A 14,312-nucleotide genomic window follows, 5' to 3' on the forward strand; every position below is an offset into this window, starting at 1 on the left:
GAACTACTGCCAAGGACCTATTGTGTTGGGGCTTTGAATTGTGTTTTTACCATCTGTAGAATTGGGAAGAGGAGAGAGGGGAGCAGAGGAGCAGGGGGAGGCTTAAGAGCAAGCTCACAGCCTCGGGGTCTGAGGCCATATGGAGGCAGTGCTTCGCCTGCGCTTTATTGCACACCTTGCTGTTTTAATCAATGGCAAGCCTGTTCACAGGACACATAGAACAGAGGTTATTGCACTGTGTCAGTAGTTTTTTTTTTCTGCATGTTTTTTTCTTTCTCATGTGCAGAAAACTTTTGCACTTGACTTTACATGTGCTTAATCTTGGCTTATGTCTTGTGGACCGTGGTGTGTGTTTGTCTCGGTATGCCATGGGCATTTATTAATATTTTTTATTTAAAGTTTTTATTCCACCATGCTGCTTTTTATGTAAAGATGAGCTAAACAAATGTCTTTGACCGTTGTGCTTGCATTTCTTGCAGCATATCGTGCATGACACAGCGTTCAACCTTAAAAAACGCATCTCTAGACATTGCATTTTTTTTTTATATATGCCACTGCCTGTGTCTAGCTTTTTTTCAACACCAAGTGAATGTTCCCTTATGTTGTCTATTTTTGCTCTGCCAATAAAAGTGGTTTCAAACAAAGCCACAGACACTTAATGACTGTGTGTTTTTAAATGTTTTTAAGTGAATGATTCAAAGGACCTGTTTCAAAAACCATACTTGCGGTCTTGGCCACTTGAGGGCACATGTATGTACTCGACAGAGAGTAAATGTACAAGACTATCGCAGGTCTGATAAATGCCTAATCTCACTGTCATAATGCACACTAAATCCACAAGCCTAAGCTGTCCTTTTTATCACTTAATTAGAAGCACCACAGTTACACCACAGATATTGTTTAATAGTACCTATGTTTATTTTAAAGTAAAAAAAGCTCTTTAAAAATTTGTACAACACTATAAGTGGGTAATCAAAAATCATCGGGCAATCAAAAGTTCTACACACACTTGCAGTCTTCACATCCATGTTAACACTTGGGCCAAATACTGTAAATATGTCATCTACATAAGTAGACAAGAGGTCATGTGCAAAGACCTCTGGTGTGTGTATTAGGACAGGCCCAAAGACTTTTTTTAATGAATCGGTAGAATAAATGATTCAACCATAAAATATCAAATGATTCAATGACAGGCTCATTGTAGGATGTATTATAGTAGAATAGCATTAGAAATGCATCTTAAAATAAAATTAATAACAAACTTTGTATAATACTTTCATCCAAAAACAGGTTACACAAAGTCAAACAGCCACATAACATCAGTTTGGCTTGCTCATTCTCCACTATTGGTTTAGTGCAACCATTATGCCTGGTGAAGCCTAATGTTACAGCTTGTGGTAATGGTTACACTGTGTGTAATAGTGTGTTTGTGTGTGAAAGTCTTCATTGTAATGTTATAGTTTGTGTTAATGGGGCAGAGAGCGTGATGGAGCTGTGTTTGTAGGAGTGTGTGGCAGGTTCAGTCAAATGTTATAGTTTGTGTTAATGGTGCATTTAGAGTGCTAACTGCTACAGTCCCAGCTGTAGACACAGCTATGCCTCCCTTGCCCCAGTTATGCCCAGCCCTCCCTAAACCTGACAGGGCTCCTGCTATTCACCAGCCTGTGTGCATATTGTTTAATTATTGGCTGTTCTGGGAGCACCACAGGAGGGAACCCACTGAAACTTACAGAGATGAACGCAAGGTTACTCTTTCTGTACTTTGCAAGGTAATCAAACCATATGTTTTTTTCATGTCAAGTGTGCCCGTTGTTGAAGTGGCCGTATTAGGGCATATTTAGGTTAATAGCCCGAGGCAAAGAGAGTGTGTTTCAACCTCATGGTGTTGTAACGGATTTGACTTATAACAGTAACTGTGCTGGACAGCACCAGTGTCCTCAATTATATGCATTCATTACACACTGAATGTATACAGTAGCATCAGCAGATGGTTCCTTTATAAAAGTGACCAGAATACTTTTCAGTTCAGAACAGTTCAGCTGTTCTGTTAAGATGCAAATGGGTGTATGCATTTAATTTTATTTATTGATTTTATCAGATAATACATCAGTGCAGAAGGGATTGACAGTATTGCATTCAAATCAGCATTACAAATGATTTCTGAAGGATCATGTAAGACTGGAGTAATGGCTACTGAAAATTCAGCTTTGCTATCACAGGAATAAATTACATTTAAAAATATATTACTATAGAAAACAGTTCTTCTAAATTGTAATCATATTTCACAATATTACTGTTTTGCTGTGTTTTCGATCAAAATGTAGCCTTAGTGATCATAAGAAACTAAAAAACTTACTGATCACAAATGTTTGTTTAAAATTCACCAATTTCAAAGTGAGTGTTAATAATTCTTTAAAAGCAATGTAAATAACATCTTAATCAACAACATTCTCGAGGGCATGAAATCTTTAAAAATACATTGCTTTACTAATCAAGCAATTTGCTGTAGAGAAAATCAATATTTACTATGAGAGTGGGTTAACAGTAAGGGCAGCAGCATTTGGAAGCAGATGATCATTATCGCCTGACTCAAGTTATTGAATTGTGAATAAATGCAGCGTGTCTGCAGGTGTGGCCACCCTCAATTACTAACCTGAGGGACCTCCTGCAGAAATCGTAACACAGCAATTAACAACATAATTAAGTGGTAAAGTCATTGTGCCATTCTCCCGCAGCAGAAACAAGAGTGCCATTGACCAGATGAAGAAGGGCTGCCCTCTGATTGATCGTCCGGTTGACTTGCTTGCACAGGCATTTATCACCCTCTCCAGGATAGAGTGAGAGACAGCGAGAGAGAGAGAGTATATCTGTGTTTATAGGGGAGATGACGTGCTTAGTCTTGGTAAAGTGTCAGAGGCCTTGTTTTTCACATCATTAGACAATTGTGTGATAATGAGCTGTCACATCCAGCTCTACACTTTAAAAGTTCCTGATGCACATACTTGTGTATTTCCACAGACGCCAACTAGAAAATCAAATGGCTCTCTTATTTCACATCCTCTGCTAAACTGGCGCTGTTTTTTCCCATTCAGATCAGCTGTCATTACGCAGAGATCCATCTTATTGAATGTCTGCTCATCTGATTGAACAGATGTAGGTGTACAGCAAAAGGTTAAGCGCTTTTCATTCAGTGCTCCAGGAATGTAATGACTGCAGATGTGTTTTTGCCAACACCAAAATATCTACATTTAAAAGCTCAATATTTCCCATACTGAACTGCTTGTTGTGACATTGATTGATTCATTTCGTAAGATTGCGTGTCTGTTAAATGTTATATTCAAATACCATGTAACTCAACTATTCTTAATTATTGATTTTTTTTGATAATGTTACTGTTTTTGTTTATAAATGATAAACAAAAACAGTAGTCTGAATCTATCTATCTATCTATCTATCTATCTATCTATCTATCTATCTATCTATCTATCTATCTATCTATCTATCTATCTATCTATCTATCTATCTATCTATCTATCTATCTATCTATCTATCTATCTAATATAGAAGTTAAATATCTAAGGGTTAAACTAAATGTTACTAATAGGGCTGTCACATCTATTAATCGTGCTTAATGACATCTAATATATAAGTTTGTGTTTACATAATATACAGTATGTGTGTGTGTACATATAATATACTATATATATATATATATATGTCTCTGATTGTGTATATGCATATACATGTGAATGTGTAAATATAATAATATATATTACACATATAAACACAAAACTTTTATGTTAGATGTGATTAATCATGATTAATCAATTTGTTATTAAAACTGCAATTAACTAATTACATTTTTAACATTTTTAATCAAAAATAATAAGTTGTCTCATTACTATGTGAGGTATTTAAAACCGATCAGCCACCATGTGATGTGGACTCAGAAGATCAAGGGACTCAGAGCGTTATAACACTGGTGATAGATTTCTCATTTATATAGCTTCTGTTTCTCACCCTCCCGTGGGATCTGTGAAATTGAGAGGCAAACACGAGGAAGGTTGGAACACTGTGTGATGGAACATCAAATAAACTGCCAGGTCTTATTGTGTCAATAAACTAATTTCTCTTTTAGGGTTTGACCTTTGACCTCTGGTGGCTGGACCATCCGGGGTTGTGACAGGAGAGAAAATCTCTTGGGAAGGAGATGGGGGAAAGAGAAACAGAGAGAGAGTGAGATTGTATCCATAAAGGATGCATCAACACAATATCTCCCACACATCGATTCTAGCAATCATAAAGTTCCTTCCTGTTTCCTCGTGTGCTGCATGTTTTACAGATGGATCCCCTGCTACAAAGCGAGCACACCTAATGAGCCATCTTCATTTCCTTCCACACAGTCATGGAATGAGGGCTGCTCACAATGGCTTTGTTTGCCAAGAAGCTGTTGTCTGTTTATACAGAACAATGACTTCTTAGCAGATTCTTTTAAGGTATGTTTTCTTTAGTTGTGTCAATGTTGTGAGGCGCTCAAGTCAGTTTCACCACCAGAGGGCACCATTATATGGATAGAATAGGAAGGAACTGCATCAGGATCCTTCTTTTCACTTCAAGTTAGCACATGTTGTTTTAGATCAGTTTCTTTGGCTTTAAAATAACCCTTAGATTTCAAATACAAAACACTTATCGAGAACATTCATAAAGGCCAAGTGCCATTCATCAAACGTACCGTCTCTGACCTGTGTACTCCTGCAAGATTGAAACGTGTGGCCGGTCTCCATCACGGTCAGGGGTCACAAGACATGACAGTCAAACATTTCCTGTGTCATCGAGGGTTTTTATAGTCTGAACTTTTACCCTGTAATTACACAAAGGCTCAAGCTAGTGCTATGCGCACAAAGAAGCACAAAACCACTTAATATGACAGCACTGCGGCTTAGTCAACACATCATCGTCTGTTTAATGTGCCATTTATAGATGTTTTCCACACTCTGTATGATATTTACAAGCTATTTTGAGTATGTAACATTAGCTGTTTATGTGCAGTGGTACTCACAGCAATCTTTAGTACACTGAATCAGCTTTCTGCATACAAAAGGGAGCTGGAGTCTTTCAAAACATTAAAGAAACCCACAAACATAAAAGGCCAAATCTTGCACAGAGTGCTGGACAAACCCAGTTACATTCAATACTCCATTTACATTCAACCCTTTTGCAAAAACCCACTTCAATTTACCTACTTATTTACTGCTTTTTTATTTTCTGAAGGCTAGCATCAGGCCCCGTGTGTTTGCCCTTGTGTTAGAGGGCTGTATTGTGGCTTTCCCTGAGGCTCAGCTGCAGGATTGTGGTTTTTAATGAAAATGTGATGCTATAGAGCACAGGTACAGACCAGGCTTGTATTTCAGCTGCTTTTGTTATGTTTTACAATGAGGCAGTGCGGTTGGATTCTTACAGACACTGTAAATGACCCTCTGGAGCCTGCATGCTCATCATGCGGGCCCCTGGATTAAGCATACGGGAGCTACTTTCGGATCGATACTGGGCAGAATACCTCAATACCTCTGGTACCTTCATACATCTGCCTGTAGTTCTGCCCATTATGTCTGTCTTATTTAGACTTATTATATAAATATAACTAAGATGGGAAGGCTGGGATATATGATCAGTCTAATAGAGAAAAATGTAATTAGAATGTGAATGTTGCGAAAGACCAGACTCTGATTTTTTTTTTCTAATATCTAAACAGAATTTCTTGGCCAAGTTACACTTGATTCTGATTGGTCAGCTGCAGTGTTAGTGCTAAAAAATCTCTTAATAAAGAAGTCTGTTTTCAGCGGCAACACTATATAGCTCATCCATGAAACTTGTGTTTCAGTCTACCCTATATCAAATATAATACATCAAAATAATACATTAAATCAATATTCCTTGTTCATTTATTTATTTATTTATTTGTAAGTATCCATGCAATCAAAGGGATAACACAGTCATTTATTATCACATGATGTATTATTACATTATTATCACCCTTCTGCTTCCTGGTCGTCCTGTTAGTGTTTATTTTGTATTAAAAAGTTTGGGGTAAGATTTTTTTAAATGTTACTTATGCTCACAAAGGTTGCATTTACTTGAACAAAAATATTCCTTCAGTGTCACATGATCCTTCAGGAATCATTCTAATATGCTGATTTGCTTTATATATATATATATATATATATATATATATATATATATATATATATATATATATATATATATATATATATATATATTACACCCCAAAATTTTGAACAGTAGTGTATTTACACAAAATATATAATATAATTGTAATAGTGTGCCAGGTGCAATTTTAATGACCAAGAAATATAAATCTTGGAATCAATTTAAAGTGTAAAATAAGATGTGTGTGATTGGGCTTGTAGACACTGATGGTACCGCAGACATTACCGGATCTCGTAACAGGACTGGAGGAGTCTAAAATAGAAGGAGCAGCACTTATTATGTCTTCAGTATAGGTCAGATCTAGAGGCAGTGGTTTGAGTAAATTAGCAGACACGCTGGCAGAACGTTTAAGGTGACGAATAGGATAAGCTCAGAGGGCTGTGCTACCTGGCTCAGAGCTATTACCAGACCCCCTCAGGCTTGATTTATCAACTCCCCTCTCGCAGTGTTTCTGCTCTGATATGACTGTGGAAATGGACTTGTTTAAACACAAAACCTTGATCCCACTGACCTCTTAATATGCTTATAATGATCCCATTTAACAAACAGATGTTAGGGCAGACATGGCAAAGCCTGACCACAATATGTGGCGTTGGCAGTAGACACTTAGTAAGATAGTGAGCGCCTTTGGATAGTGAACGCATTCCTTGGTTGTCATTGTGAATATTAATATTAAAATGAATGAATCTAGTACAAATTCTGATGTTGCAAGGCTAGTTTAGAACTGTCTTGTTTGAGATTCAATGCATTGTCTTGAAGAAATTGGGGTATTACAGAACAGTAAATGGAACAAATTTTTATAGACCCCTGATTGAAGACTCTTGACAGCTATTCGTTAATCACTTTCAGAATATACCATTCAAAAGTTTAGGGTATAAAATATTTTTTAGTCTCTTATACTTACCAAGACCCCTCAAATGTGATAGATGAACATAAAATAAACAGGTAATAAAATATTCACAAGCCAATTAATTATGCATGTGCATCACTACTTTATGGATGCAATGGGGATCTCATTTACATATTGCTCATACTTTATCCATTATAATCAGAGTGGTGCTGGACTCGTTCCAGATAAAGTAGATCAGGTGGGTAAGCGATGTGATTTTTATGGTCAATACTGAATATAATGCTGATCTTTTACAAACTGAGGAATAAGTGTGGAGTTTCAGACATTACAAGACTCTTTGCTGATTTGTATGATTAAACTAATCAGACTAAAACCTTTTATTTTTTTAATCAAGGAGTCAGTATAGAATATAAGCCACATATCACACTTACAGGTGTACTTCATCAGGTTGAACGGAAATAACGACAGATCTTTTCTTCTGTATCGTGACGTACGTCTGTGATTAATGGATTATCGGAAAAGAAAAAATGTAGTGCGTGTCTATTCAATCCTGTTGTTGACTGGATTTTGAGATGTGGGCGCTGCACTCAAAAATGAAGGCAGAGGAACAAGAGCTTGACTGGGCAGGATTTAAATGGTCTAGATCACTTGAAAAGTCCGGCATTCGTCACCAGAGAGAAGTCTGTTGTTTTCGCAGGTTTTACGATCCAGTTACTACATTTTGATTAAATGCAGAAGTCAAAAAACTAAAAAAATAAATAAATTAATTAATTGTTCACAATGAGATCTATAACATACATTTAGAAAATAAATTTCAATTTTATATTGAATTATTCCTCAGTTCCTGCCACACTGATTTCCATGAATTGAATTTACAGCAGGTAACAACTCCCTGGTGCTTGGTTTGCACTTATTTTCAAAATAATGATGTACAAAGAGCTTTTCTGATTAATTTGGAATTTTGTAAACAATGTCAGAAAATGGAAACACTTGGAAATTTTGCCAGTTTGTCTTTCGTTCCTGTTTTTCTCCAGTGCAGAGAGTTAAACACCAGCAGCTCACATGTCTGTAGTCAAACTGCTCTGTCTCAGCTAAGCAGCTTGTCGATGGAGAGGAAGAGAGCGAAGACCGTTTAGGCTTATAAAATGTTTTTTAATTACCAGACACTGCATCCTAGCCCTCTCTCTCCATGCTCTTCCTCACGGCTGTAGATCCAGTTTGATTTCTGATAATTGTGTTTGCTGATGTAGCATGTTTTTTTTAACAGCAGGTCCACAGAGGGACGACAAACTGCAGTTACATCTCTCTGGTAATCAGCACTTTACTGCTAGATACACTCCATTTCTGTCTACAATTCCATCTCTGAACAATGAGACTCAGCCATAGTTATTGTGCTGTGTGACACACAATCAATGTCATGCAGAGCAGCTGATGACTCATTCAGAGTATGAAGGGTTAACCACTCATTAGGTTTGATTGTGTGTTTATGAGCCACTTGTGGATTCAGCTGTTTACACAAACTGTACATTTTAGAGCTATCAAAACTATAACTCCTCAGTTGACAATTGTTATTTGAGTAATATAATCTGATCATTAAACAGAGAGCTCTTAGTAAGTTTTCACTAACATCAGGAGGTTAAAACCTGACTGTTTCAATTGTAGTTTGAGAGGAGAATGGTCTTCATTCAATAGTGCACAACCCCATTGCGTATTTAAGAGTTTCGCTTTTGTCCTCTTACAAAGTGAGCAAAGAAAACATTTAAGGTGGCATTCTTCCACTGCTCTTTCAGACTACACATTTGTTCCATTGACAGGGCAGCTTTAGTGCCAATAATAGGTCAGGGCATTGATAGGCTGGAAACACTATTGTTTTAAAGTTTGATGTGAGACTTGATCCTATTTGGAAGGCTGTGATCATATCATGGATTTCAGCTTGGTTCAGACTTAGCTTCCATAGCTCTTTATCATTGCACATTGCTCTAAATCCTGCCCGTAAGGTATCAAGACTGCATTAGCTGGACTCTGAGGTCAAAAGAAACAAAACTCTATTTTGCTGAAGGATCAATGTCTGTTGAGGCTTTTGCAATCAGGCTGTGACTGTGATTGAGTGAATGAGTCTTCCCCTAAGATAAGGCTGTAATCAACAGGGCACTAAATGTTCTTTGCTGTACATTCAATTACACACTAATGAGTTGTGCAAAGTAGAAATCTTTAAATACTAATGCTATTTAAATTGTACGCTCAAAAAAATTCTGGGTTAAAAACAACCCAACGTGTTTATCCAATGTTAACCCAACTGTTGTTTAAAAATGACCATATGGCTGGCTTGAAATTAACCCAAAAATCAGAAACATAATTATTAGAGGCAACAATAATAATCAAAAGGTGAACATTTATTAATAAGCAATTTAATAAATGTTCATTGTTTGATTAATATTCATTAAACTTATTAATAAATGTTCATTTCCAACATATTTTGGGTTCATTTTAAGTGAGCAATACAGTAATTTTTAAACAATAGTTGAATTACACACGTAACCCAACCGCTGGGTCAAAACAACCCAATCACTGGGTTAAAATAACCCATTCGCTGGGTTTGTCCAGTTTCAACTCAACTTGGGATGGTTTTAACCCAACATTTTTTAGAGTGTTTATAAGCAGAAAAGAGTTAAAGAAGTAAATAGAAGTAAAATATGAAACGGATGGAGTAAGTAGAGGTAAAATATGAAATTATCTACAATGATAAAGACAGCCTGACTAGTGCTTACCAAATAAAAACGTATTTAGACATGAAATATTTATTTGAGATGAAATTTTAAAAATTGTGTTTGCATAAGACAAATAGGCTATAACCTGTCTTGTCTGTCAGTGTTTGTTTTGTGATAATGACCCATGTAATGACCATGCTACTGTAGCTCCCATATTACACTACACTATTTAACAAATACATAGGGTGAATTAAATTTAATTTTATATATATATTTTTTTACTTATTGCAGTAATAATTTTACTGTTGCAGTAATAAAAGGTTTGTGCAGGTTAAATGTGTTTGTCAAACAGTTAATAACTCATCCAAATGTTACAAAAAAAAAGGTTACACTTTATTTTACAGTGCCGTAGTTACTTTGTAATTACTCAAATAAGTACTGAGTACTATTAATTAACTTCTTGACTTACTATAGAGTTACAGTTAGGGTTCGGGTTTGGTTTAGGGTCAGTTACTTGTAATTATGCATAATTTACTGTTATAACTATAGTAAGTACATGTAGTAACGTGTAATATGGCACTGTAAAATAAAGTGTTACCAAAAAAAAGGTTTTGGATCAGTTTACTTTTTTTTTTTTTTGTATGAGTTTAGGACCTATAACTTTTTTTTTTTTTTTTTTACTTGTTTACTTGATTTTTAAATGTTTTCAATGACTTTTGGACTTCAAGCCTTTTTTTTTTTTGCTCAGTTTACAGAAAAGTGTATGTCAAACACCCTTTCATTATAATATACCATCTTTTCCTCCTCAAATGGATAGTTAACATCTTCAGTATTATGTATCATGTGTTGAGCTGATGTTTTTCATTTATGACAAGAAACCTTGCACAAGGCAGAAATTCAAAAACTGTCCCAATCACCCTAAAAATACATATATATGTAAAATAAAAAATAATTATAAGGTAAAGCGAAAATTAACTTTCATACTAAGTGAAATCTAAAAAATGTGTTAAACAGACAGAAAAAAAAAAACAGTGAAAATTTCAATTTCAGACGGCACTTAGAGGCTTTTGCATCTGAAGTCTTCATATATATATATATATATATATATATATATATATATATATATATATATATATATATATATATATATATATATATATATATATATATATATATATATATACACACACACACACATGTATGAGACTTTTATGTCTCCAGCTGACGTTCAGCTTCCGGGTAAATGTCGATACACTTCCGCCAAACTTCCTCTGGTTTACTTTCATTGTTGACAGTTTGTTAACTACTGACACACTTTTTCAAATCCTAGTTAACAGTCGGATGAACTGTAGTCCGTACATCTGGAATGACATGTCGCTGGTTTATTAGACAAAGTGACCGCTGCGTCAGTTGTGTCGTGAATGTATTTTTCACTGTTGGTGAGCTAAGCAGCTAGCCGCCTAGCCTGCTGCACAGCTGATGTCTGTCTGGGAATCTGGACTGAAAGCCAAGATTATGTTTCTCGGTGTGCTTTTGTTATGCTTTTACTTGTTTTGAATAACCTGTGCAGCATGGAATCTGAGGGAATCGTCATCCGGATAAAGACACCGGTGGGGGACATGGACTCACTAGTGGATTGTCCATCACATCTCAACTTTAACGATTTGCTGGTGAGTTGCTGATTTACCTGTATTTACAATGTGTTTTCATGTGGTATCTCAGTTCATTTTAGAGGTAGAAACCATTCATGGAGTGTGGATTACCTTGATGAGTGGTTTTCAGAATAGTGGTGCTAATTGACAGCTGTCAATCAAATGTGTGTCTGCTCTGTGATTGTCTCATTTGACAGGCCGCGATCAGGGATGTCATGCCTGAAACTACAGTCACAGCTTTTGAATGTGAGCATTGTTGTTAAATTTGAATTATTTTACTATTTGACTTTGGTTTAAAATTATCTTCAGTATAACCAATAAAATAGTACATATGAAACAACCAGAAATTATTACTGAATAACTGTCATTTTCTTTTCAATGCCCTTGTCTTAATTGAACAAAGCAAATTGGTTGGGCTTAAGTGATGCAAAAAAGTAAACCTATACATTTGCAGAATGCATGATAAAAATGGTTGTTTAAATTGGCAAATGATTAGCTGTGTCAGATGTGATTCTCTTATATTTCAGATGAGGATGAAGTTGGTGACCGAATCACAGTTCGCAGTGACGAGGAGCTCAAAGCTATGCTGTCGTATGTGAGTCTGCCTCATGTATAAATGTAGCCGAGCTCTTTGATTCAGCTGTTAAACAGTGTGATTTCAGTATCATTTCTAAAACGTTTAATAGCTAGATTGCCATTGAAGAACTACTTTTGAACTACTACTGCCTATAATTGTAAACATAACTCCACCATCATAAACGTCAGTTACCATCAGACAAAATGGCATAGACCATAGACGCCATATTGAATTTAATTTGGATAAAAATGAGGTTGTGAGGGATCTAGACAAACAGACTTTACAATGGCGCGGACTGTGTAAAGGTCCTAGATCACGTCATTTTCACAACTCTCAACTTTAATTATTTTTCATGTTCAGTATTCATTTTTCTCTTGTTTATATTACCACACATGAATGGTATCATTGTTTAAACAAAATGTTAAGCTGCGAAAACTATTTTCAAGATTGATAAAAATAATAATAATTCGCAATACTTTTCATTTCCATTAAGATTAAGTACAGAGTCTTTTCAGAGACTTTTTCCTTTTTTCTTAATTTTTTCTTTTTCTCAAATTATTATTATTATTATTATTATTATTATTAATTTATATTTTTTTAATTGAAATCAAGGTTTGTGATAGGGCTGTCAATATCAGATTTTCATTGCATGGTTGGCCCCCCCAAAAAAAGGTCAAAATCAGTCACATTCATATTTTGTTTTCTCTTTTTTTTCTTTTTTCTTTTTTTTTGGCCAATGAAACTCAAAATACAAATGTAAGGAGGTGGAGTGAAAGTTTTTTGTCATAAATGTACAGAAGTAGGGATGCATTACATTGGATTTTTGCCAAGATTTTTCAACTCATTTTGGCCGATAGCCGATGCTGAAAATGATATATTTTCCTTTTTGTTTGCAAAACAACACCAAGTTTCTTCTTTGCAGGGATTGTAAACAAATAATTTTTTTATGTTGGTTAGTTTTGAGCAAAAGCTTAGGACTAAAACATTTAGGACTAAAACATTAGGACTAAGAACATTATTAAAGGATTAAAATCAAATTTTTGGTACCATGCTTTAGAGAAAAACACTATTTTGTCAAGTGGCTAACATGGCATAATCAGATGCAGCTTAATTTTTAGTAACAGTAATACAGAATTTTCTCCATCATACAATTCGTTTTAAAATGAATTGCATGTCATTTATCAAGCCATCCAGCATTTATTAATGCATTCTAAAATCGATCTATCTTACTGCGTCTGGCATAATAAATGTTCCGTTGATTTGAGGTGTGTGTTACGCAGTTGTTCCAGCTACCTCGTTCAGCTCCCACAACACTCAGTCCTGCTCTGCTTCATAATACTTACTGTATTATGAAGCAGAGCAGGACTGAGTGTTGTGTGTTAATAATGGCATCCATGAACATTATTTCTTCCCGAGTCCTATCTCAATTATTTTCCACCGGCCGTTGAGGTGAAGACCAACGAAGATTCCGCACTCAAACTTGGCATCATCAGGCTACACCTTTGTTTTGAATAGGCCTCTAGTGACCTCTAGCGGACAGAAAATATTACATATTGCACCTTTAAATGCTGGATGGCTTGTGTTGATAAATGGCATGCAGTTAATGCAATTAAAACATATTGTATGATGGAGAAAATTCTGTATTACTGTTACTAAAAAAAAGCTGCATCTGATTATGCTATGTTAACTGCTTGACAAAATAGTGTTTTTCTCTGAGGCATGGTAAAGCATGGTACTCGCTAAAAATCAAGAAAATTAGATTTAAACTATAAGACTAAACGTGTTGAGCTATATAACAATAATTAGTTTTCGGTCTATAAATGTAACCAAACAGTTGTTCCTTTGCCTATTAAAACATGTAATATATTAAAGCATCTTTGGTGGTTCCATGGTTTCTACAAAATAAAACCGGAAGCCGAGGGGAACACGGGTATGACGCAATTGACAGGCGACTCCTCACACGTCCCGGAGCCTTGGTTAAAATTTAAATTTTCTCACAATTTACAAATAGTTGGAAACATTTGGGATATGTAAGTACTCAAGTGAACAAAATATATAACACTGGCCTAGTGGTTTTTGGATATTTTACTGCAAAATTCTTACATATTGCACCTTTAATAAAATGCATATGGAGAAAATGAACAAGGAAAAATACTTCGTAACCAAGGCTGCTGAAAAGTGGGTGGTCGCTGTTGCGCTCTGTTACAGTCTGTTGTATTAGACTTTTGAATGCTGAAAGTGTTTTGTTGGAAGGGAAAAGCTATTACAAATCTATTATTCCAGATCTATTCACCCTT

The 14,312-nt window shown here is 35.5% G+C and overlaps 1 protein-coding gene across 2 annotated transcripts in view; it reads left to right on the top strand.

Annotated features, from left to right (window-relative positions):
• The first annotated feature begins 11,050 nt into the window (after positions 1 to 11,050).
• map2k5 (mitogen-activated protein kinase kinase 5) overlaps positions 11,051 to 14,312 on the top strand; it is a 69,699-nt gene continuing 66,437 nt past the window's right edge. For both annotated transcript variants that reach the window (XM_067400733.1, XM_067400734.1), the window contains exons 1-3: positions 11,051 to 11,456; positions 11,636 to 11,684; positions 11,966 to 12,033. In XM_067400733.1, coding sequence (XP_067256834.1) covers positions 11,325 to 11,456; positions 11,636 to 11,684; positions 11,966 to 12,033 — 249 coding nt within the window. In that variant the 5' untranslated portion in view covers positions 11,051 to 11,324. The remainder of the gene's footprint in view (positions 11,457 to 11,635; positions 11,685 to 11,965; positions 12,034 to 14,312) is intronic.

This window comes from Chanodichthys erythropterus, chromosome 11, assembly GCF_024489055.1.
Source record: "Chanodichthys erythropterus isolate Z2021 chromosome 11, ASM2448905v1, whole genome shotgun sequence".
Lineage (NCBI taxonomy): Eukaryota > Metazoa > Chordata > Actinopteri > Cypriniformes > Xenocyprididae > Chanodichthys > Chanodichthys erythropterus.